We start from the raw sequence: 23534 nt of genomic DNA, 5'->3' as shown, positions 1-23534 counted from the left end.
AGGGGAATTTGCATCCAAAGCATTCAACTAAGTAAAAAGTCCTACAGCTCTATTAATGTGATAACAAATTATCTACTGCGTACACTAAGCAAAACGTATTCACTTGCCTGAATATGTTTTCTCAAGTGCAGCATCACGTTTCCCTGTGCTCCTCTTCCTTAGCTGCTAGAGGTCAGAAGGCATAGAATGCACTCCCTACTCCTTCCTGTCTTGCTAGGCTGAACCCTTATGGGAACAGGATCATCTTCTAGTTGCACTACCTCTGAATTAGATGGATCTTTAATTTCCAAATCCTCACAGACGTTATGCAGAGAGCAGTGACCCACCCCTGCACCCAGTCAAACTGCCAGACTGTTGTTTTGCCTTGCTATCCAAAGGCACAGCCTGCCACCATCTTGCAGCTGCCAACTGTGTCACTGATCCTTCCACTCCTGTGTATTCTGATGCCCAGGGCAAGCCTCCTGGCACAGCACAATAAAGGCTTGGCATAGCAGTGTGTATGAGCACAGTAATGGAGATTGTATTTTTTTGAAGGCAAAAAAAATTCCTTCTTTTCTCTACAGATAAACATGTAGTCTCCTCAGCACAGTTTACCTGGCCAGGAGGTCCAACAGTAATGTTGATGAATCTGCAAATTACGCCCTGCAAAAGGAATTTGTTTGATACACAGGATCTACTCCTTCATGAGCTCCTTGGGGCAGAAAGTAGCAATCTGCTTCTTTACTCGTGTCTACTCATTCATTTACATGTTCTAGAACTTAAAAAGCAAGGAAAGCTCTTCATATAGCTCCACAAAAGAGGTTTTCTTTATAGGGTAGCTATAAAGCTTCTAGTCATCTGAAGTCTGCAAGACAGTGTCCTTCCTGTGCTTGCTGTCAGGCACCAGAAGCATCATGCTGCGTATGGAGAATCTATAATGATTGGGCTTTTATTAGCTGCCTCTAGTATCACTCTCACAATATACAGACAGCATGACCATCTTTCCACCAAAACCCACGATTAAAATACCATTCATTCAGCTTATTTTCTGAACCAATAATAATATAGCCAAAATGAGAATCAGGCATCCTCTAGACACAGTGAAATAAATACAAAAGAGAGAGGCGTCTCAGATAAATGTTGGATTCAGCTTAGAGAATTTCTGCACAGGACAATTCTTCCACTACAGATCTTAACACTTTTTCTAGAGTGGGTCTTTAGCCAGATGAGAATTATAGTGGAATATGATCCTGGAAAAATCTAGCATCAGTTAGAGTCTATTTCAAAATTAATGGCAATGTAGTTGTTCGTTTGCAACGATGGAGTACAGATGCAGGCAAGCTTAGCAAGGTAAAATCTCTGCCTACCTAACCCAGGTAGGCTCTGTCTTTAAAAGTTAGCCTCATTTCTACAGAAGGGTGTGGACTTTACAAGGGAATTTTCAATCCTTGCAACAAAACCCATATAGATAAAATTATGGGTATTAGGGCTATCAAGTATTTAAAATAAATTTTCCTCAAATTCATTTCGACTCATAAATAACTATGAAAGAATGGTGGCAGTGAGATAACAAAATTCTTCTCTGCCACAAGCAATACTGGCCAGCTAAGACCTGAGGGTGGAGTAAATCAGGGGATGAAAAGATGGCCAGTCTGGATCCTCTGACAGTGGGATTATGAATATCCATCATATTCAGAAAATGTACACAACAATTCTTCAGAGAAACCAACCAACAAGATTTGAGGAAATGAAACAAACACAAGCTGTCCTTTACATACCTGTACATGAGTTGCCCTCTTTCCCTTGCATTCATTCTTCCCCATTCACCATTTTCAAATGCCTCCTTTGCTGCTGCCACTGCCTTGTCAACATCAGCCAGTGAAGCAGAAGATACACTGGCTATTATCTGTCCAAAGGTAGCATTGCGTTAGCTCAAAATGAAACGTTGGGATTAAGACCATAACTCCTTCCTCCTAAACTTCTTGACTGGGTATAAGCAAATACTTAATACCCTCAGCCATGCAGCTGTCATGGGTAAGTCAGGCTGCAAAAAGTTGAGACACAAGCAAGGTGGCAGAATTTGGAGGACACCGCAGGGACTCAGATTCCTAGATTATTCTTCTTCTTCAAAGCAAGATGCATTGTCCCATTGGATTTCACCCTCTCTTTCCGTATGTAAAACTAATGTGATACTACAAAAGCTGAAAATCTTTATATGTGGTGTTACGATCTAATATCTAAACATCCTAAAACAGCTCCCACATTTTCAGTTTCTAAGGAATGGAGCTTCTGTTACCATAAACACACAGTATTTTATGATGACTGTGTTCCATAAATATACACATTGTAAATTCTAATACAGAATTGTTGCGACTTTTATTCCATTCTATAATGAGTTTCAGGAAAAGTATCAGAGTCTGACTTCTGATGACAGAGAAATTTGCGTCATTGATTTTAGCAGAATTTATTTACTCTAGAGTTAAATGACAATTACATAGACATCAGAATCTCTTCTCTTATTTATATTTCATAGTTATGAGTTGCTCATCCAAGATTCGGTAGTTCAGGACTGAAGTGCAACTGTATGTATTTCCCCTACCGGGAATTTAATGGGGCATTTTAATGTCACACTGACATCAGATTTGTAAAAAAAGTAAAAAAAAAAAATGGAGCTGATTACTGACAGGATATATATATTCAATATCCTAAAAGAAACACGTCCTTGGCAACTAAACTTCAGCAAAGTTTAAACAAGAATGAAAGCAAGGTAAAACATAGCTAGGTATGGAAATTGATGTAATAATTGAAGTGGAAGTAGGTAATTTTTGCTTTGCAGCTTGTCTGAAATGGAAAAAGTGTAGAATACACAAGCTGTGAAATAAATTGAAACTTAAAATTATTTCTAGAGGTTGTTTAATATGTACTGTATAGTTTTAAAATGAGCGATATTCAGGTAATGGTTTAGATTTTTTAATAGGCAAAAAAGTTGAAATAAACTGGTAATGTTCATATTTAGAAATTACTTACTGATCCATCTGCTGGATTTACAGTGTCATATGTTTTTCCATCATCAGCATTTATAAATTGCCCATTTATGAAACACTGGTATGGCATATTCACAGTCATGTTGTTAATATTTTTTGAAACCTGAGTGAAATAAACAACAAACAAGCTTTTGATATCTGCAGCCAATATCCAGATGCATTTGAGCATTTATATGAGGCTGTTAGAAGTAACATGTAATGAAAACCATATTCTCCCTCAATGCTAATGACCATACTCTGAGCCAGTTAAGCAGATTTCTGTATTTTTTTTACCACTGGATCTCTATGTTCAAACCAATACTAAACCCTGGTTAAGACTGATTTTAGTGTAGTTGAATCAAATGCATAATTCTCAGATTCAAGAAAACCTGACTTGCTTAATGACTTAAAGAAACATGGAATCCTCCTTCCACGTAAGTTTTTCAAACAGATTCTTAGGAGAAAAATCTGGCACTGTACCCCTGAAAAGCAGAGGGTCAAGAACCATTCTGACTGAAACATACTGGCAGGACAGTGCAGGGGAGGTAGGAATATGTGCCCAGGTGTGAGCTACTCTACTGAGTGTTCTTGAACTCCTGGATTCTGGAATGCTGTAGGTGACATTACATATACACTTCCATTCCAAAATGCAAATATGTAAAAGTTTATATAACCAAATATTTGTTTGCTTCCCTACAGCATCAAGCAGTCTAATAAAATTCATTGTCTACCCTTCCCTAAGGCCCAAGAAAGACTAAGCAATAAATGGAAAATAAAAGGTCTTACATAATCAACTACTAACTCTTCCTCTTTGTCTTCTCCTCTGAATTTTCTGACAGTCATTTGAATAAAATCTGCAAATTTAGTGGCCATATACACATCTTCATTCTGTAGTTGAAGTCCACTATATTTCTGTTTGATCTCTTCTAGCATTCTAAAGATTTTGAAGAAAGAATAAATTTACAAATTACAAATCAAACAATTTTTCAGATAATCAAATCATTAGAAGGTTGAAAGGGATCAAAACTGGGCACCAGTTTTTATACATGTGAATATGTGTGTATGTTTCTCTGACAATAAGGGCAAAGAAGTTGTTGCATTTTATTGAAATAAGTTAGTTTAACTGGGGGTGCTATGGAAAAGAAAATGTCAGTTCTGGAATGCTCTTAGGTAAACTTTTGGAAATAAATGACAGATAGAAGATATTGATATACTATTGGAAAACAGTATTTGGGACTACTCTACCAATATATGGAGGACATTGAGATTGGTAAGTAATAAGCATGGTAACCAGTTTGTTTAAAAAAACCTGAAATGCTGGTTTTATATTATGGCCTGGAATATCTGAGCTGCAAACAGAAGGGACATGAGGTGACCCAAACCATGAAGAACTCAATGCACTTGTAAGCAGGGGCTCAAGTCTCTCTATGAAAGGCTCCTCTTTCCCTCTGGGGAGATCTTTCTTTGGATCTCCTATCAGTCCCCTGGTCCTGAGATACCTGTCTCTGCATGCAGATAAGTTTGAGCATCACCATGCCCCACCATGTGGCTGATGTGAAGTCAACAGGAATTTTCCTTCAGTAGAAAGAGTAGGATTACATCAATATCTCCTAATTTTGGGAGAGGAACTGTACCATGTTTTCAAAGGTAGGAAAGGAAATAGTTAAGAGTATTGGAAAACATAGTGGGATTATTTTTTTAAACACTACTTGATCAACCCCGATTTAAAAGCACAGTGACAACTTCATTTTCATCAACTTTGGCTTCAACATTTTGTTATTTTGAATATTTTTTACCTGACAACATGCATAGAGGATGCTCCAGATTTGAAGAAGTCTGTCGAATTCTCAATTGCAGCAACATTGGTTAAAATTCCCTTCCAAATAGCCTAATAATACATAAAAATAACAGAGGCAATAATCAATAATCCTCTAATTGCAAGAAGTATTCATCAAACTGTATTTTCCATGGTATCTGTGCCTACAACATGTATTATTTCAAAGGTTTCTAAAACACAAAATTATTTTACAAGGGTCTAGAACAGCCTAGAGACCTGGTGTTAGACAACAAATTTTTCAGCATAATTAGCTGATCAAAATTTATTATTTTGTCCATAATTTTACCTTATCAGGCAAGAAACCTGAATGGTACAATTTTCAGGCTCATTTTTAAAAGACTTTTATTCTCCAAATAACAACTTCCCATTGCATTATGGAATACATTGTCCATAGAGGCAAAGACAGCCTGGAGCTCTTTGTCACTGGATTGATGGCATTTCAGGCCCCTGGGCAGAGCTTATAAGTGGTTTAAGCTGCATGTGTGAGACAGCAAAATGAATAGTTAAATAACTGTCAATGTAGTTTTTCAATTTATTATAATTGGGTTTCAGGTAGTGTCATGAACTGATGAGTTTATATTTTTTTTTGCTATTTTTTCAGTCAGTCAATAGCTCCAGGCAGCATTTAGGTTGCTGGCAAGCAGCTTCAGGGTAATCTTGAAGCAGCAGTTTAAAATACTAGTGCATCAAGCTGCCTGACCTGTGCCAAAAGTTAATAAACCTGCAGCAGAGTTAGCAAAAGGGAGGACATCTAGGACTCATCTGCTCTGGCACAAAACTTTAGTGACAAATGTGGCTTTCAGCTAAGCCCCTGACATTTACTATAGAGGGATGGATTTCAAGAGAGGGCAGAAAAGTGCCTCTCTGGCTATGAGAGCTTTTGGCTCCAGCTGTCCCAACCCTCTGCCAGATAGCCTCTTGAGTGTGGTTGTGGTAAAAGAGACAGTGCACACAAGTACAGTGAGAAAACTTGTGATTTTGCTTTCAGATTGCTGTTCTAAGACCCTCTGGAGCTTGTCAAACAGGACCACTCTGAGCACATCCTAGTGATTAACACCACAGTGAAGAAAGGATTCCAGAACTATCCAAGTCTATCAGTGTTGAAAAACTCACTGCTGTGAGGTAAAGGTCCATTTGTTTTTCCTCACTCCCACCTTCATCATTCATAGATATTTACCATAACTGATGCCCCAATCACTGTCTTTGTATCACTTGTATCTGAAAGGAAACCTTGTAAAGTGACATAAAAGTACTCTAGTGAAATCCCAATTTCACCTGAATTAATGTCAATAGCTAAACATTAACTCCCATATGAGTACATTTTATCCAAAAACAATTTGCGTGACTAAATAAAAGATATGCCTTGCCAATAATAAATATGCAACGCTTTTGTCTGCAGTAATACCCTACAAAAGCAGTTTATTGAATTACCCTAATATCTTCTGCCATCTTTTTCTCCTCCTCTGTAAGTTCCAGGGCAGTTGTTTCATCAGCAGAGAAGTATTTAGATGCAGGGATCATTTTTCCGTCTTCAAACTGCAGATTTCTCACTAGTACCTGAGAAATGAGAGGATATGATTTTAAATTGCCTGGGTACATCCTTATGGGAAGAGTTTTTAGGCATTAATATGGTTATTGGTATGGTAAAATAAATGGCTTGAAGGAAAGTTGATATGATGCAGGCAATTTAGCACAAGCCACTCCTACTTGATTTTCAGATTCTCTCCTGGCATTAGTACGTTTTACTCCATATTGGAAATGAATTTGGATTGAGTGTGAAGCAAAACATGAATGTTTTCTCTATAGGTAAGGGATTGATAAAGTCCAAGCGATAAACTCCAAACTCCAGTCTGTCATTAGCAGCTGGATTTGTGTAGCCTGACAAGTCCACACTACTTGCACTTCCTGCTGAAGTTATTCCATCCATGCTTATGTTTGCCAGACTGAGCACTTACCATCTTCCCATCATTTCCAAAAACGACTAGACCATTCTTGGTTACAAGTCCAGGTCTTGAAGCACCTTTTATTGCCAGTTCTTGTCCAGCAGGCACTGAAGCATCAAATAATGATGACCCGTAAAATGTAACCACCTAAAAATAAATGTAATGTATGTAATTAAAAAGGCACAGGTTCTAAACATGCTCTAAAATTTTAACAATTATATGACACTGTTTTGAACCTTTAATATAATACAAATAAAAGTACCTACACATGGAAAACATGTCACAACAATATTTCTAGATCTTTACAACCCAGAACATGCAACATTTCTCAAGCTGCCCAAACCTGCAAAGCTGCTTAGCTGTAACAAAGTGCATGCTGGAACCAGAACAGGAAGGGAAGCAGTTTTTATCAGTGCATGCCCAGACTGAGACACTAGCAGAAGCCTGACTGTGATTGGTGGAGTCCAGCTCTGCTCCTAGGCTGACAGTGCTGGGCTATTCTGTTCTTTCTGGCCTCTTAAATCAGCAGCAGTTCCTGGACATTAGAACAGAACCAGGATTTTGGAGCAGCCTACCAGCAGATGACTAATAGTTAAGTAACAAAATCTGGACATCACAGCCAGGAAAGATAATGTGATTTTTTTAAAATACTTTTTACGTAAGTACAATGTGGAACAAATATACAGTATCCTTAATACGCTGAAAGTAGTTGGTTTTGGATAAAATGAGATAGATTTATTTCTGCAAATGACCTAGGCCTTAAAATAAAATCCCCTGTTATTTCAGTAGTTCACAGTGTTTCACTGCATTCAATACTGTGATGTTGCCCCCTGTATAGCATAGGTTGCATTATACTGTAATCCATGTCTGCTTCCCAGAATGACTGGCACAGTCTGGTTCTACTCTTCTTACCTTTGTATCATGCACCATTTTTTTTTCAGATATTGTTCTTATCTTTCTTCAAATTAAATGAATCTATGATTAAAAAACTCTTAACTACTGTGTTCTGTACATTTTATTTAGAACATTCTGTTCTAGGTATATACAAAACATATGGTCATCAAATTCAAGCTACTTCAATGTAACTCTCATTTGTATTCAGTTGTATGCAGACACTTTTAATTTTGTAATATAAAAGGGTCAAAAAGAGGTTATAGAAAAGAATAATATTCTTCTGGTTTTCAGAGCATACCTGGCCATCTATTGTTGTCCACGCTCCAGGCACTTTATCATGTCCTCGAATCCAATTGTGCAAAGCCGCTGCAGGTTGGTCCCAGGAGATCTAGGAAATCAAGACATGCCAGCTATTTCTTCTCTGTTTAGGTATAAATGAAGTTAGTAATGCTTTCCTATACAAGAATTACAAATTTTCCCTCCTTCTCTTTCAACCATTCATGTATTTAAGAACGCAGAAAGGGTCTGGTCTAATAAAGGAAGATCAGTGATCTCCAGATGGCAAATCATCAAAGACCTACCAAATGGGATGCTCTCAGCAATTCTGTGCTCTCTGTGGTCTATATCTTTTCATAGATTCTCCTTCTCACACTAATATAATGAAAATATAACTCTTACTACTAAGTATTCATTCTTAAATAATTAATACTATGATTAACAAATTTAATAGGCATACTATGAATATAAATAAGAGTATGTCTGGGGTATCACCTTCTACTCAAAATGATCTATTTATTTCTTGGATCCTAAGTTCTTTCATAAATCTACAAACTTGTATTAAAGTACTTTCTATTCATGTACTGCCCCTTTATAAATTGTTCCATAAATGGAATCGCTACTACAACCTGCAATTCCTGCAAAACTTTGAGGAAAAAGGAAATAATGTTTTAAGAATGCCATGCACATTTAATATGAAACATCAGTGAAAATGCATTGATTTATCTTTGCAGAATTGTGACCAAATCTGCCAAAATGAATTAAAGTATCAGAATAGCTATTAAATAACAAAACTCAGGTATTCAGCATCCTTCTTAGACTAAACACAAAGAATATGTAGAATCAAGTTTTAAGCCAATGCAAATAGTTTTACACCAAGGAGATTAGGCCAGTTCTCTCCAAGAAAGGTCCTTAAATATTATGTTATACTATTTTATGTTATATTTTATGGATTAATAAAAATATCCTTATGCAAAGCTATTTGTTCATAAGGTAAGTCAGAAATTGAAATGTGATTAAAAGCATCATCTACAATAATTCAGGTCAAAATTGTTGGAAAAATTTTTACTTTTTTTTTTTTTAAAAAAACTTTTGCACTGGTCTAGAAAAGGAAAAGAAGGTATTACAGGCAGCATTCACTATCATTTTGTGCTTGCCTTCCCAACCACAAAGAAAATCAGCTAATGTAGGGGGGTGTTTAGATAAAACAATTCTCATATGGGTATTTAAATATTTTTTTTTAGCTGTTGTTCATTTATATGACCTATGGTGGTGTTTTTCCTTGGTGTTAGCAGGGAAGGTGCCAACATTTGCTTTTCCTAACATCAAATCTATTTCTGGTAGAGACTTTCATATGGCCTGTTGGTAACAACAAGAGGTATCTTGATTCAATGTTTTATTTACAAGTATGATAAGTCATTAAGAATCCACTGTGCTTCTAGACATCTGTATGATCCAAATAGGACACCAAGTTTCTAAATACATGTAACTGCTGAAAGGGAATAGCAACTTAGCCTAGGGCTCCATTACATGCATTCTTGGAGTCATACCAGGAAAAAGAGGTGGGGAAACAACTGAGTTACAATTCATGTTAACTTCATATTGCTACTTTTGTAATCTGAGTTTATAACTTTTCTAATGCTGTGCATAAAACCCAATGTTATTTAACAGTACCTCTGCATTTTCCTTTTTCTGGATCCCTTCATATGTGGCCCCTTCTTTAGGCTGAGGTATACGAGGGGCTTTACCATCAGCAATTAGATGTACAGCTTCCACCTAAGTGAGAAAGTAATAGATTTAATGTTAGTTTGGTTCACCTTTTTTTCCTCAGTCATACTTGTGAATGACAGCAAAAGACTTTCTGCCACAAGGTGAATTGGTTTGGGGTTTTTTTAAACCTAGGATTTCCAAAATCTAAGGGACCAATGCTGCCCTGATTAATATACATACATGATTAAACTTCTTTGACAAAAGAAATAGCCTCCAAAATTTGATGGCAGTACCTAGTCACAAAACTTATAGCAGATGCCTAAAATTCTAGAGGACAAAAATGTGGCTCAGTCTGATTGCCTTCAAATTCTTCTTTTTTCTTTATGCAAAAAGTTATTTATCTGCATTTAAATGGAAAGAGAAAAAAAATCTCTAATGAACAATGCTGAGTATTTTTTATTCATTTTCTTTTATTCACTTTAAAAAAATACAAAAAAGGACACGCATACAAAATCCAAAGCCAATCCACCAGGGCTCGGAGCTTAAAACACCAACTCCTTTCCTCCTCTTTTTTTAAAAAACATCGCTCCTAACTTTTTATTCTCTCTGAGCCTCTAAAAGATTTCATCTTGTAAAAACATTTAAGAAATCTATGGAAAGAGCCACATTCCAAACAAGTTCAACTTGTCACCATCTGTGGAAACAGAATATGTTTTGCCTCCTTGTCAGCAACAAATATTCCGAGGTCACATCCTCAGCTGTTGTGCAGCTGCAAGGCTCCCATGAAGTCTAAGATTTGGCTGAGCACCACAACCTCTTTCCAAATGCATCCATCTTGTCTATATTTCCTTTACTTTCAAACTCTTTTCCTCTTAAAAAGCTGGTATTTAGTACAGCTAAACCTACCATAGCCTTTATGCCTTCTGGGAAGAGAAACCGGTTGTATAGGTCATCCACAGTATCATTTTGGCCAACATCACATTCTCGCTGCAGAAGTATTGGTCCAGTGTCCAAACCATCATCAGCCCAAAAAATAGTAAATCCTGCTTTCTTATCTCCTTGAATTAAAGTCCTGGACATTAAAAAAAAAAAAAAAAAAGACTTACAGTAAACACAGACAGTACGAAAGTAGTCAGGGATATCCTCATGTGTTACACATTCATTTTCTCAGGAAGACAGAAAAGAAAATCCTTAACTGTCTTTAATATATTTCCATTGCTCACTTCACAGTGGTACCATCATTTTAGTACTGTTGATGTGCGGTTTCCACAAAATGACATAAGAAATGCTGCAACTGAACCCAGTCCGTCTTTCACACAGATCACTGTGATAATTATTTCAAAAGTATTATTAGTGGTAAGACACACAGAGCAAAAGGTGTACAATAGTTATGACAGATTTTGAAAGATGGAAGCATCTAACAGCATATTATCTTAATAATTCATGGCATTAGCCAAGCCTCACAGCTCATCTGTAGGTCAGCAAGGCAAGTACAGTTGTCACCCAGCTGAAAAAGACCTAAGCTCAGAGTATAAAATTATGAATATGCAACTGTTTAAAAAAAGTTATTAAGGGAATTAAGAATATCCAGCCAAATTCTCAGCTGCTGGGCATGAACATAGCAACACTTATAACAGACCTATGCTGATTTACCTCAGCTCAGGATCTTCCTCTGCATCTGAAGGGAACTTCAGCCACTTAAAATATTCCAGTTCTCCTTTGGCATGTGCCTCAGAATAATGAAAAATCAGACCAAAGTCTGTTTAAGGGAGCAGCCAGAATATTTCCTGCATGATTTTAACCATTTGTCTGCATGTAAATACCAATGCTGTTTTAAGTAATGCATATCTCATGTAAGTATTCCCTTGGCAATCCATACTGTAACAGGATCATCCAACACCTGGCTTATACACAGGAAAATTCATTATTAATTGTAAGCACTGAAAACTACATTATCGAAAGGAATAAAACACATGTGCAGAACAAGGGACAAATTCCAAAGACAACTGTGGAGATAAAGGGCCTGATCAGCACCAGGGCTGCAGACATAACGCATGAAGGAAGTAGTGGTGAGAGCAAGGGTTGAGAGGGTGAAACACAAGAGTAGTCAGCCAAGGCCAAATTCTACGTTAGCTTAAAGGCCTCAGGACAATGGCCTTTACCTGGGAAGGGCAGGAGCAGATGCTTAAAAAAAGATGCTTATGTCTTGCAAAATAGAGCAAGACATGGTGATACAACACTGCAGTACATTCCTGTTTCTGGAAACCTTCACTTCGGGAACTTCCTGAGAGTTTGTATCTACATCTTCCTGTGTAACAGATCTTTAAGAACTTTTCCTCCATGAAAGCACCCTTCTGGAGCTCTCTAGGTGTGAAGTAACACAATTTAATAACAGACTGCATGGAGTAAAAGTACCTCCTTTATTCCTGGTCAAATCCTACAAGCTGATCTCTTTGCTGGCTGCCCCCTAACTTTTGATTGAGTGATCATTCCTTGTTCACTTTTCCATGTCTTTCATAGCATAATGCACAGATAGCATATTTCCTTCCCAATGACCTCTTTTCCTGTATGAAGACTCCGTGCTTTGTCTCCTGTCATGTGAGAGCTGTTCTATACCTTGACCATCTTTTTTAGCCTTTTTTGAAACATTATCTAGTTCATGTTCCAACTGAGATGCAGACAGTATTTAAGATCCTTCAATGGTCTCTTGAGTCACAACAATTAACTTTAATACTGCTTACATATAGGCAGGGGGTTTTGCCCCTTGTGTACATTTCTTTATGGTTTTTAACTTTGAATTTGACTTCTCATTTTCTTTACCTCACTTTCACATTATCACATTTACCCATTTGCATAGATAGTGTATTCTTTATTGCAGCTTGAAACCAGAGTGACTGCTCTAAAGTTTCCTGGCTTTCTCTTCCAGCTCTTTTAAAACTGGTATTGCTCTTGCTGTTTTTTCAGTCACCTGTACCAATATGATCTTAAGAAACAGAAATGCTGCAGGTTGTCTAAAATCTGCAGCTTCAAATTTGCTTGAAAGTCTCCTGGTTCATAATGAATGAGAGATGAATAAGAGATGAACAAACAAGAGATTCTTATTCGTTCATCAGTTTACCTAAAATCTCTTCTACTCACAGTTTAGCTCAAGAGAATTGTTTTCACCTATTCTACACAAAGAAGGGCTGTAGGATAGAAACATTAACCTCCTTCATCCTGAATACCAATACAGATCTCCTACTACGGTATTCTCTTTCATAAGCACCTTTGTTAAATCAAACACATCTATAACCCTACATACCTCCCACCTTTGAATGTATTTGGGAAAATTGTTATTATTCAATTTTATGCCTTAAAAAGTTGATTTTTTTTTTTTCTGGACTGTCTGACTCTCATTTTTCACCTGATTTGCCAGAATTTATGTCCTTTTGTTATTCTACTCACTTGGACACAACTGGCACTTTTTGAAGGATTTCCTTACATCCGTAATAGTCTCCTTTACACTTCTGTTTAAGTACTTCAGCTTACCATTTTTTCCAGTAAGGATAAAAATTAACAAAACAAAATAAAATATGCTTTTGTTTTGAAACTACAACACCCTGTCTTCAGATAATCATCATGCTGCCTCTAAGATACTTTTAAAATTGTTTCTTTATATTTAGACAATTTCTTATTGAATTTAAACACTGTGGTAATGGCATTTCTGTTGTCACAAGAATGCTAGATATGAGTCTACTGTGGTCATCATTGCAGTGTACTTCTTTCAGGGTAATAATTTGAACCTAGCCTTGTGCATTGCTCAGAAGAACAGCAAGATAAGGTTTCATTCTTGAGGATTCTCTCCTATTCTCCCATTCTGTGAAATCTTAGGCTCTGCATCAAACCCTATTGTAATAGTTATGTAGTGTTTGTGGGGGTTGAGCCACAAGGGCAGCATCCTGTTTAGAGAAACTCCAGATTGTCAATTTGCATTTGTGAGTAAAATATATGAATGTACAGATCACATCACTGATCTTTTCAGAATAACAGCTGCACTCGCATGGGAAATAATAACGAATCTTTGGTACAAAGTGCAGTTCATGAACCAAATGGTCAGCTGCTTCAGAGAAGTTCCTTCAGAGCAGTTGCAAGTCAACAGAACTGTGCCAGCATTTACGTGAGTAATGGGTGCAGACCAACACCCTAAAATGACAAACACGTAGTTTTGAGCACAAAACTCACCAGTTGATTGCAGAAGCTCCTCGGTGGCGTGGTAGGATGGATGGATGGTAAATAATAGACCCATGTTTTGGGCAGTCAATAACATCCATGGGGATGAACTGTGTGCAGAACGGAAGGACATTTAGCTCTGCTCCAACTGATTTGTAGGCTGCAACTACTTCCTGGATAGGCTTGCCTTTAGCTCTCCATCTGGGGAACTTAAAAACAGGAGTGCCATCCTTCTCCGCTGCCAGTGCTGAGGGGCAAGAACAAATTCTTTTTTTAATTCATATTTTGTGCTAAAAATTCACACTGAAATCAGAGATACATAGCATGACAACTCAAGCAGATCATCAAGTGTGTGATTACAGACTAGCCTTTGTACTGTTCTGTATGCTGGTTAAAAACCTTTGTGCTTGGATAGGTTTTATTCATCCTGTCTTTGATTCTCATCCCTATACCTTATGTCATTTTCAACTTCAAGTTCACTCTTATAACTCGGCTAATAAATACCAATGAAAGCAGAAAAGAATAATGAATGTTATTGTTGACTACTTAAGTGTGGTACTTCATTTCTTGTCCAGTCATTACATTTGCCTGCAACTGGTTTGGTTTAGCAGAACTTAATATTCCACCTTCAGCAATTTTTATGTGAATATGACTATGTAAAACTCAGATCCACACATGTCAGCAGCATTTTGCCATGTGGTGCAAATAATTACGGATGCTAGTGGACTTCAATAACTTCTTCAAAATTCTATTTACTGATGGTTTCTGGATACGCTTTCATTTATCTGTGAGACACATAAACTACACCCAAACTAGACTCAAAGATGAGGAAAAACAACTGCACTAATTGCAGAGAGAATCTTCAGATGTTTGATAAATTCCATTGCACAGCCACTTAACAGTTGATCACTGAACAGGATAGTAAAGTCAAATTTTACATCTGTTGAGTTTTATATTAATAGGAAGAAAAGGGAAAAAGAGAAGAGTCATGGAAAATTCACCTAATCTAATCAAATTTCTAAAAACATATTAATGCTTTACTTTATCTTTTTCACTTCTGAAACTGGATCTTGAGATTGACCTTAAACATCTTTAGCGTGTTTACTTAGGTCTTAAGTAAACAGTTACTTAAATACCATTCCATGGAAGTTAGTGTGTACTGCAGTGGTTTTTAGAAACAAGAACTGTAGTTGTCTGAGGATACAGAAACTTCAGAAAATTCTGCTTAAGCTCTCTGCATCATCTGGACATAAGAAGTGACGATGTATCTAGTAATTTCCTCTTTTTTCAATCCGGAGAGCAATAAACTAATCCAATGGTTTCGTTAAAATAAATATACAATTTAAATATTGGAAGATTTACTTAGTTGCATTTGTTAGTGTAATAACTGCACAAGAATAATTTATATATTGTAACCAAGTTATGGTACATTATAATTAATATAATATATATAGTATTTATATATAGTGTAATCCAACCAGAGCTGGATAGTCAAATTTTCTTTTTCTAAACTAACAGTTGCCTCCTCTAATTCTTACAGAGTGTGATTAAATCTTTTAATGAAGTAGAACTGAGAATTATATGCCAGTCTGCGAGTGCCATAGCCCAGGTAAGCAAAATTTGTGTTTGATACTTCCCTCATAAGGGTTCTCTAAAAACATGTCATGACCAGACCAAAACCAGAAAAAAAAAAAAAAAAACCAACAACAAAAGAGACTTGAGACAGCTCATGGAATGTAGTTTTAACTTTGGATTATCCATAAAGGCACATTCCATTCTGGCACTTCTATTTGCTGATCATTTTAACTATCTTTGTGCCACTGAAAAAAAGAAGGCAAAGAAAAGTTACAATTCAAATGTTCCAAATAAGCTTCTTTGTCATGCTGAGTTCTCTTCTATGACTATAATGAGTACAATTCTGAAACAACTCTTTCTTTAGGAAGTCTAGAAAATCCTTATACACCTTGACAACGGAAAAAGAGAGAGTAAAGCCTCCTGTAACCTTTTTAATGTGTTTTCCATGGTCCAGCTTGAAGAAAAATAGGCTCTGCAGGTACAATGCCACATGCAAACTTGTCAGAAAGGGCAGAAAGCCAGGGACAAAGAGTCTTGGCTCCATGCCTTGAGTGTCCTAGGCAGCACAATGAAGCAAGCGACAGACATTTGTGCTTGAGTACAGGCTCAGCAGCTCTTTGCTTTAAGATACAGATCTCATTCAGAACAATCATCACCTCTAGCATGTACATTCAAATAAGGTATCCAGATTAATTTTATTTTTCCAATATCTTAATGTATTGGTTAGAATACATTAACCCTGCATGGTTAGAAACAACTTCTAAATACTGACAAACTGACAAGTTTAAACCATTTCTGGGACTTGTGCTTGTTAAACCACAGTTCTTGTGCTGAATTCAGTACAATAAAGGCAATATATGCAAGTCATTCCCACGCAGATGTTGCCTTCTCACGAAAAGGCAAGTTTGTTAAGGATGCCTGCAATTTTAACACTTGGATTAAAGTTACACTTACCCAAAGGATCAGCTTGTCCATTCTTGTCAGGCACTGTGAATACGCCCACAACTTTATGCCCCTCTTTTCTCAGCTTGCTATAAACTTCTTGCCCAAAAATACTTTGACCTATAAGGGCTAGCTTTAGCTTATGTTGATAAGCCTGGTAAAAAGAATTAAAATGAAACATGTTTTAGGATACAAAGAAAATACGTTGTTGTTTACATTTCTCTCTTGCTCTTTCTTTATCAATGTTCATTTTTATTTAAAATGGAATAGTCCTTCTACCCTAATCACCTTTGAAGGAATAGTAATAATTTTTTTGAGATTAATGACAGGAAACATACAATTCAGAGAGACCATACTTCACAAAAAAGTGTCATCTGATACTGCCACTTTTGTTTATATGGCTTTTCTAGAATCTTCATTAGACAGATCAACTGCTTCTTATAAGAAGCTCCATTATCTTATTCATAGTCAGAATAAGATAAGAAATAAAAATATATTTTTTAAATGGGTACATAAAACACTTTTCCTAGGTATTATGTATGTGCCTGTAACATGCCCTCTAAATCCCTATAATTAAACAGTGATGTATTATTTGTGGTTAACATGTATAGGCTAAAGAAGACAAGTTTACATTTTTCCTGCCAAGTTAAAGGTAATGATCATCCATTTGATCCTCCTACAAAGAAATACTGCTAAATGTGAGCTCTCTTGCTGGACTTCCACTGCCTGCTGTGTTTGGATCCCAGTACACTGGACGTGTGATTTTAAGCTTCTTCAAGCTGAGTAGGTCCAAGTAACCACCTCTGCTTCTTCTTTTTTTTTTTAATTTATGATAGTTAGAATCACAACACTATGATGGTGTCAGGAAATCAGGTACTGCTATGTGATTGCATCCTGAGAAAACTACTAACTAACCTTGAGTCCCTTTAGATTTAGGTGGTAGTTCTGCTCCTATCCCACCCTACCTCCAGTCTCTCAACTCTAATACCTCCTTTATCCCAGAATTGGTATTTCTGTATTTCTTTATCCCAAGAACTGGATTAGGGTACTGAAGTAGGGAGGCACTGACCTTACAAAGTGTGGCTTATTCTTAACTGGATCTATTCAAAGATTTAGTTTATTGCACTGCCACGAGTCCTAACATAGGTCCAGCGGAGCAGAAATGAGCATACAAGCATGGCAGAAGGGTGGAACTGTCTCTTTGCATTTATAGTCAGCTTTTGGAAAATAAAAACTGGAAACCACCTTTGAAAAACAAATAGACTAGTGGAGCTGGTTAAAAAGGAAAGGTCCACAGAGAATAAACAAAAAACTTACCCTCCTCAAGGCTAAATCTAGTACAAACTATTCCTCAACTGAAACCATACAGATCCTCCTTTTAGGAGTCCTGAATGAAAGGTAGAAAATAAATCCACACTCTCCCCACCTTTATTATTAACTTCATCTTTCCCAACTGAACTTCCATCTTTTCCTTACAAATGATCAGAGGAATCAAAGCCCTGTATGAATGTCTTAACCACTGACATTTGTTTTGTTTGTATGTTGGCACTTGTACTTTTTGTCCTCCTTCCTCTTTTCCCTTTCTTATGGTGCTGGGATATGAGGACACTGTGACTAAGCAGGTTATTGATTGGATAACAAATGTTCTGCACTGCCCATCAGATCATATGACAAAGAGAACTGTCCTGAAAAACAGGTTACTCAAAACCACAATCCATTCATTGAGATTCATTTCACAGCTGACATATTATGGATGTATCTTACTATTTTCAACTTTCAGTTGTGCAGCTGGCCTTAGAAAAGGGAATTATGAATTGGTAGGTTCCATTACAGGAGTATTGGAGCATGCTCTTTATTTTTTATATAAAGCAATAGGAAATATCTATTTGTTTCAGAGACAATATTTTCCCTCAGAATGAAACTACACAGTAAAACTGTCCCTGTATTGCAGCATTACTCAGCACTAGTGCCACTGCAGTAGAAACAAGTAGTAAGATGCAAAGATGGACATAACTCAGGCTCTTGCAAAATCAGATTGTTATAATTGGCTGGTAAAAAAACATCTGTGAGACTGGTAGCAACACTGCACTGCTGGTAGGTATACCTAAAATAGTCCACTATTTTGTTCTTAATAAAGATGAGACCTTGTTCTGAATTACCATGAGCACAACTTCTCCCTGCACTCCTTATCCAGTAAGGCCCAACAGAACCAGGGAATGCTTATTATCAATGCTTTGTGACAGATATCTTCACTTTTACAGCAGAAATGTTGCTGCATTATTAAAACAAACTATCAGACTTTCCCAAGTATTTTAATTAGCAGGCAAGTTGGAGAAAGATTAGCCTGCTGTATCACTGAACATGTCTGGCATGGTGTGAAATCCTCTGATTTCTGTACTGTGCTAATTTACAGTGGTAGACCAACCAGTATGTTGAAGAAACATTAAAGATAGTCCAGATGAGAGCTACTTATTCTACTTTTGTCCTTTTCTCAACATCTCTCAGTAAGAACACAAGTCTGAAAGGGATCTTCCAGTCCTCTGCCATCAAATCAATCATGTCACAGGATTGTTTTTATAAATTTACCTGACCTCCTTTTCAAAGTATTTTCAAAGTCCTCACTGCTGTACTCTGCTGCTTTTCTGATATTTGGCCAATCTTCTTCTAATTTTAAGTCCAAATTTATCATTACTTTAGGAGTTACTTTTCCTCCATTTACTCACACACTCTTAATAACATATGCATCCTCTACTCCTAAACTTTCAGTTCACATTTCCCTGTGAATAAATCTGATTCTCATATTACATGGAATGTCATACCAATTCCAGTTCCAAATCATGAATTGCTGTCAATCAACATAATTTCAGTAAAGTTACACATGCTTAATTTGTCTTAGTTGTGGAACTGAGTCAACAAATTGTGAGAAGAAAACAGAGAACGCAATCCCCAAATGAATTAAAAAACAAACAAACAAACATTAAAAAACTCAAAACAAAAGCAAAACCAACAAAAAAATCAAGCCAAAACTGGCAAGTTTGAGAAGATTACAGAGTGGTTAAGTCCCATTTCTTCACTTTAGTCCACAAAAACATTAGCCTGGCAGTGAATCCGCTCTGCTGTCTCACACTTGCAGAAAGTAACTCCAAATGGGGGCTGGTTTCAATTGCAAGATGGATCTGGTAACTGTGCTATGACCAGTGATTCTTGAGTTACCTCTGAATGAATGAGTATTGCATGACATCTGGCTTAGACTGGTAGTGCATTAACACATAGCCTGCCATCAGTAGAAAGCAGGAGACAACCCACAAGCCAGTCATGCACAGGATTTCTACTGAGTAAAAAAAAAAGAAAAGAAATCTGTGTGGAAGGGCTTGCGCGATCAGACAATAAGTTCACATTTGCATTTTTTGTTTTATTTGAAAAATTAATTGAGCAACTGCATGGGATCTTATAGCCACTCTGTATCCTCTCTTGGAAACTCTCCTCAAGTATTTTTACCTAAAATGAGTTAGATCTGCAAAAGTGGGAAATTATTTTAGAAGAATTTGTTGTGGACATAACACTCAATTAAAACAGAAAGTTTCATAAGATAATACAGAAAAGGAAAGAGTTTGGTGTTTTCTTTCTTTCAAAAATGGCTCATTTTGGCCAGCATTCATCAAGAAGCTGTAGAAAATAAGTTTGTTAAAGAACACCAAAAAATATTGATTTTGAATAATGTACTAGATGGATGCTCCGTCATTATCACTAACATACACAAAGATTAAACTTCTTATTGCTTCTGACAGTGATGTTAAGAGATGATATTATATTTCTTTTGCAGTAGCCTGGCCGACTACAAATGTGTAGCATGCGTGAACAGATGCATGTGAAGGTTAATGGTCATTGTAAGTATCAGAGTGGATCTTTTGCTGCACTTTTGTAAGATCACCTGATTCCTAGTTACACAAAACAATGCAATTCAGGTAGCTTAGGAAGATCTGGCCTTTCTTTTATGACTAATCATAGAATAATGTAGTTATTATGGCAGTGCTGCCAAAATAAAAGAATGTACAAAGTTAGTGTTCACTCTTAATGTAATTCTGTTGTTTTCATTGTCTGAACTTTTAATTCCTTCTTTAACCTTCTGTTTTGTTTATACCATAATGCAGATTAACAGTAATTATGTTTCCCTGACTCAAGTGCTCCTGCCTTGAATGAAGAAAATAAGATAGAGGTAGAAGCATAAAACCCGAGAACTGTTTGTACAAGCAGTCTTATCTTAAACTTTGGAAGTTGTCCACGTCTATTTCACCCCCTTGATATGAAAGCACAGGTTTAAGTTTAACTCCCATGTTTAAAAATTCTGTTCAATACTGGATACTGTACGATCTGTTCCATACTGGAATTTATTTTACAATGGCGCATTAAAAGGTATGCAATATTTTAATGCTTGATTCCATTCTGGTTCCTTTTTTCCTCCAAAACACTTAATCAATAACAAAACTAACAAATAGAATTAAGCACTGCATAGATAAGCAGCCTGACAAATGTTGGTAACTATCTTGTCAAGTTCTAGTTCCTAAAAAGGGAAGACAAGTCCAACAGCTACATTTTCTTCTCTAAGAAGAGTCTAAAGTTACAAAACTTCTCCATAGGAGAATATTTATTTCACAGATAAAAATAATTTTTTGTTACTGCCTCTTTTTTATGTGTGTCTAACATTCAATTGGTTACCAGTTTCTAATCAAATTCCTCGAAAACTAAGATTTAGTAACTGCTACTCTGGTTTACAAAGATTACAATGTTTTACTTAGTTTGTGTAAGAATTTAGTGAAGGTAATAAATATTTTAATGTTACATCTTTTTTAAAAGTAACATAGAATTATACTTCCTTTGAAAACCGGTACTGCAGCTTTATTTCTACTGAGATCCCCCTACAAGTGCTAAAATTCCAGTGCCTCCAAATAGAAACCTATAGTAGAGCCCTGCCTCCATCTACATACACATCCACAGGCAATGTGTTCCCACCATTCACTCATTCGTTCTCATTTTTTTGCCACTGCTGATTTCATTTCCAAAAAGCCTGCATTAAAATCTCCTCATTCTAACACCTTCCATGGAGATACCTTAGGAGGATTGCTGTCCTCACGCTAAACTGAGCAGTGAAACATGAAACAACAGCCTCTAGGAAGGAAAAAAAAATCTTCTCCCAGCCTCATTCAACTCGCAAAACCTACACATCTGGACAATTTGGATTGGACAAGGCTTTCAGGGAGCGGTTACTTGCAGGAGTTCTGCAGTCTATATATTTAACAGAACATAAAGAATGACTTGAAACAAAAGTGCAGAGCTGTAAAAAATTAAACCATGGGGTGCAGAGGAATTTAGGCCACCAATTTCAACCCTGAGCAACTCACCATCCCAGAGCAAGGAACCGGTGGTGAGAAGGTCACAAACGAGACACTCTTTCTAGGCCAAAGCGGGGGGCTTCCCTCTGGCACCAAGAACGTGCTTGGTTCTTCCCAACTGCGAAGGCAGCCTTCAGCTTCTCAAAGGGCAAATCTCAGCATGAGGGAGGCAGCAAACAGCTACACCCACATCGTTCTCGACACATGATTACCGGGCACTATCACAGCACCGCAGGTGCCTGTTCCCTGTAGCTTCCAGGGTTTGCTGGAGGTCTCAGGTGAGGCCAATCAGCTGACTAAGGGGCGGCACCCAGCCCTGCCACGAGGGATTTAAACACCTGCTGGGAGCTCTGCGAACAGGAGCAGGCAAATAGGGAGTAAGACAGCTGGCTTCTGGAACTTGTAGAAAGAGATAAGAATCTGAATAGCCCTCCTGTAATCCAGAAGGAAACAGTTAGTGACCTGCTGAGCCACTTGGATCCCCACAGGTCTATGGGACCAGATGGGATCCATCCTAGGGTGATGAGGGAGCTGGCAGAAGAGCTCGCCAAGCCGCTCTCCATCATCTACCTACAGTCCTGGCTGACTGGGGAGGTCCCAGATGATTGGAAGTTGGCAAATGTCACACCAATCCACAAAAAAGGCCGGAAGGAGGACCCGGAAAACTACAGGCCCGTCAGCCTGACCTCAGTGCCTGGCGAGGTTATAGAGCAGATCATCCTCAGTACAATCACACAGCACCTACAGGACGGACAAGGGATCAGACCCAGCCAGCACAGGTTTAGGAGGGGCAGGTCCTGTCTGACCAACCTGATTTCCTTTTATGATCAGGTGACCCACCTGGTGGATGAGGGGAAGGCTGTGGATGTGTCTACCTGGACTTCAGCAAAGCCTTTGACACCTTCTCCCACAGCACACTCCTGAAAAAGCTTGGACAGGGGCAGCCCACAGCTTGGACAGGGGCACTCTGTGCTGGGTTAGGAACTGGCTGGAGGGCCGGGCCCAGAGAGTGGTGGTGAACAGGGCTGCATCCAGCTGGCGGCCGGTCACCAGTGGTGTCCCCCAGGGATCAGTGTTGGGCCCAGTTCTGTTTAATATCTTTATTGATGATTTAGATGAAGGTATTGAGTCCATCATTAGCAAATTCGCAGACGACACCAAGTTGGGAGGGAGTGTCGATCGGGTGGAAGGCAGGAGGGCTCTGCAGAGGGACCTGGATAGGTTGGAGAGTTGGGCTGATTCCAATGGGATGACGTTCAAGGCCAAGTGCCGAGTCCTGCACTTTGGCCACAACAACCCCATGCAGCGCTACAGGCTGGGCACAGAGTGGCTGGAGAGCAGCCAGGTGGAAAGGGACCTGGGAGTTTGGATTGATAGGGAGCTGATCATGAGCCAGCAGTGTGCCCAGGTGGCAAGGTGGCCAATGGCATCCTGGCCTGCATCAGGAACAGCATGGTGAACAGGGAAGTAATTCTTCCCCTGTACTCAGCGCTGGTGAGGCCACACCTGGAGAACTGTGTCCAGTTCTGGGCCTCTCAGTTCAGGAAGGATATTGAGGTGCTGGAGCAGGTCCAGAGAAGAGCAATAAGGCTGGGGAAGGGACTTGAGCACAAGTCCTATGAGGAGAGGCTGAGGGAGTTGGGGTTGTTCAGCCTGGAGAAGAGGAGGCTCAGGGGAGACCTCATCACTCTCTACAACTCCCTGAAAGGAGGTTGCAGCCAGGTGGGGGTTGGTCTCTTCTCCCAGGCAGCTATCA

The 23534-nt window shown here is 38.1% G+C and overlaps 1 protein-coding gene across 1 annotated transcript in view; it reads right to left on the bottom strand.

Annotated features, from left to right (window-relative positions):
* Positions 1–23534, bottom strand: part of ALDH1L2 (aldehyde dehydrogenase 1 family member L2) — a 37239-nt gene that overhangs the window by 12938 nt on the left and 767 nt on the right. Inside the window, 11 exon segments of the mRNA XM_032688756.1 lie at positions 1758–1885; positions 3007–3126; positions 3789–3936; positions 4799–4890; positions 6271–6396; positions 6795–6929; positions 7975–8064; positions 9627–9728; positions 10569–10734; positions 13884–14118; positions 16401–16542. Of these exon segments, the coding sequence (XP_032544647.1) occupies positions 1758–1885; positions 3007–3126; positions 3789–3936; positions 4799–4890; positions 6271–6396; positions 6795–6929; positions 7975–8064; positions 9627–9728; positions 10569–10734; positions 13884–14118; positions 16401–16542 (1484 nt within the window).

This window comes from Chiroxiphia lanceolata, chromosome 5, assembly GCF_009829145.1.
Source record: "Chiroxiphia lanceolata isolate bChiLan1 chromosome 5, bChiLan1.pri, whole genome shotgun sequence".
Classification (NCBI taxonomy): Eukaryota; Metazoa; Chordata; class Aves; order Passeriformes; family Pipridae; genus Chiroxiphia; species Chiroxiphia lanceolata.
Note: the sequence above shows the minus strand (reverse complement) of the source record. Positions and strands in the feature narration are given on the sequence as shown.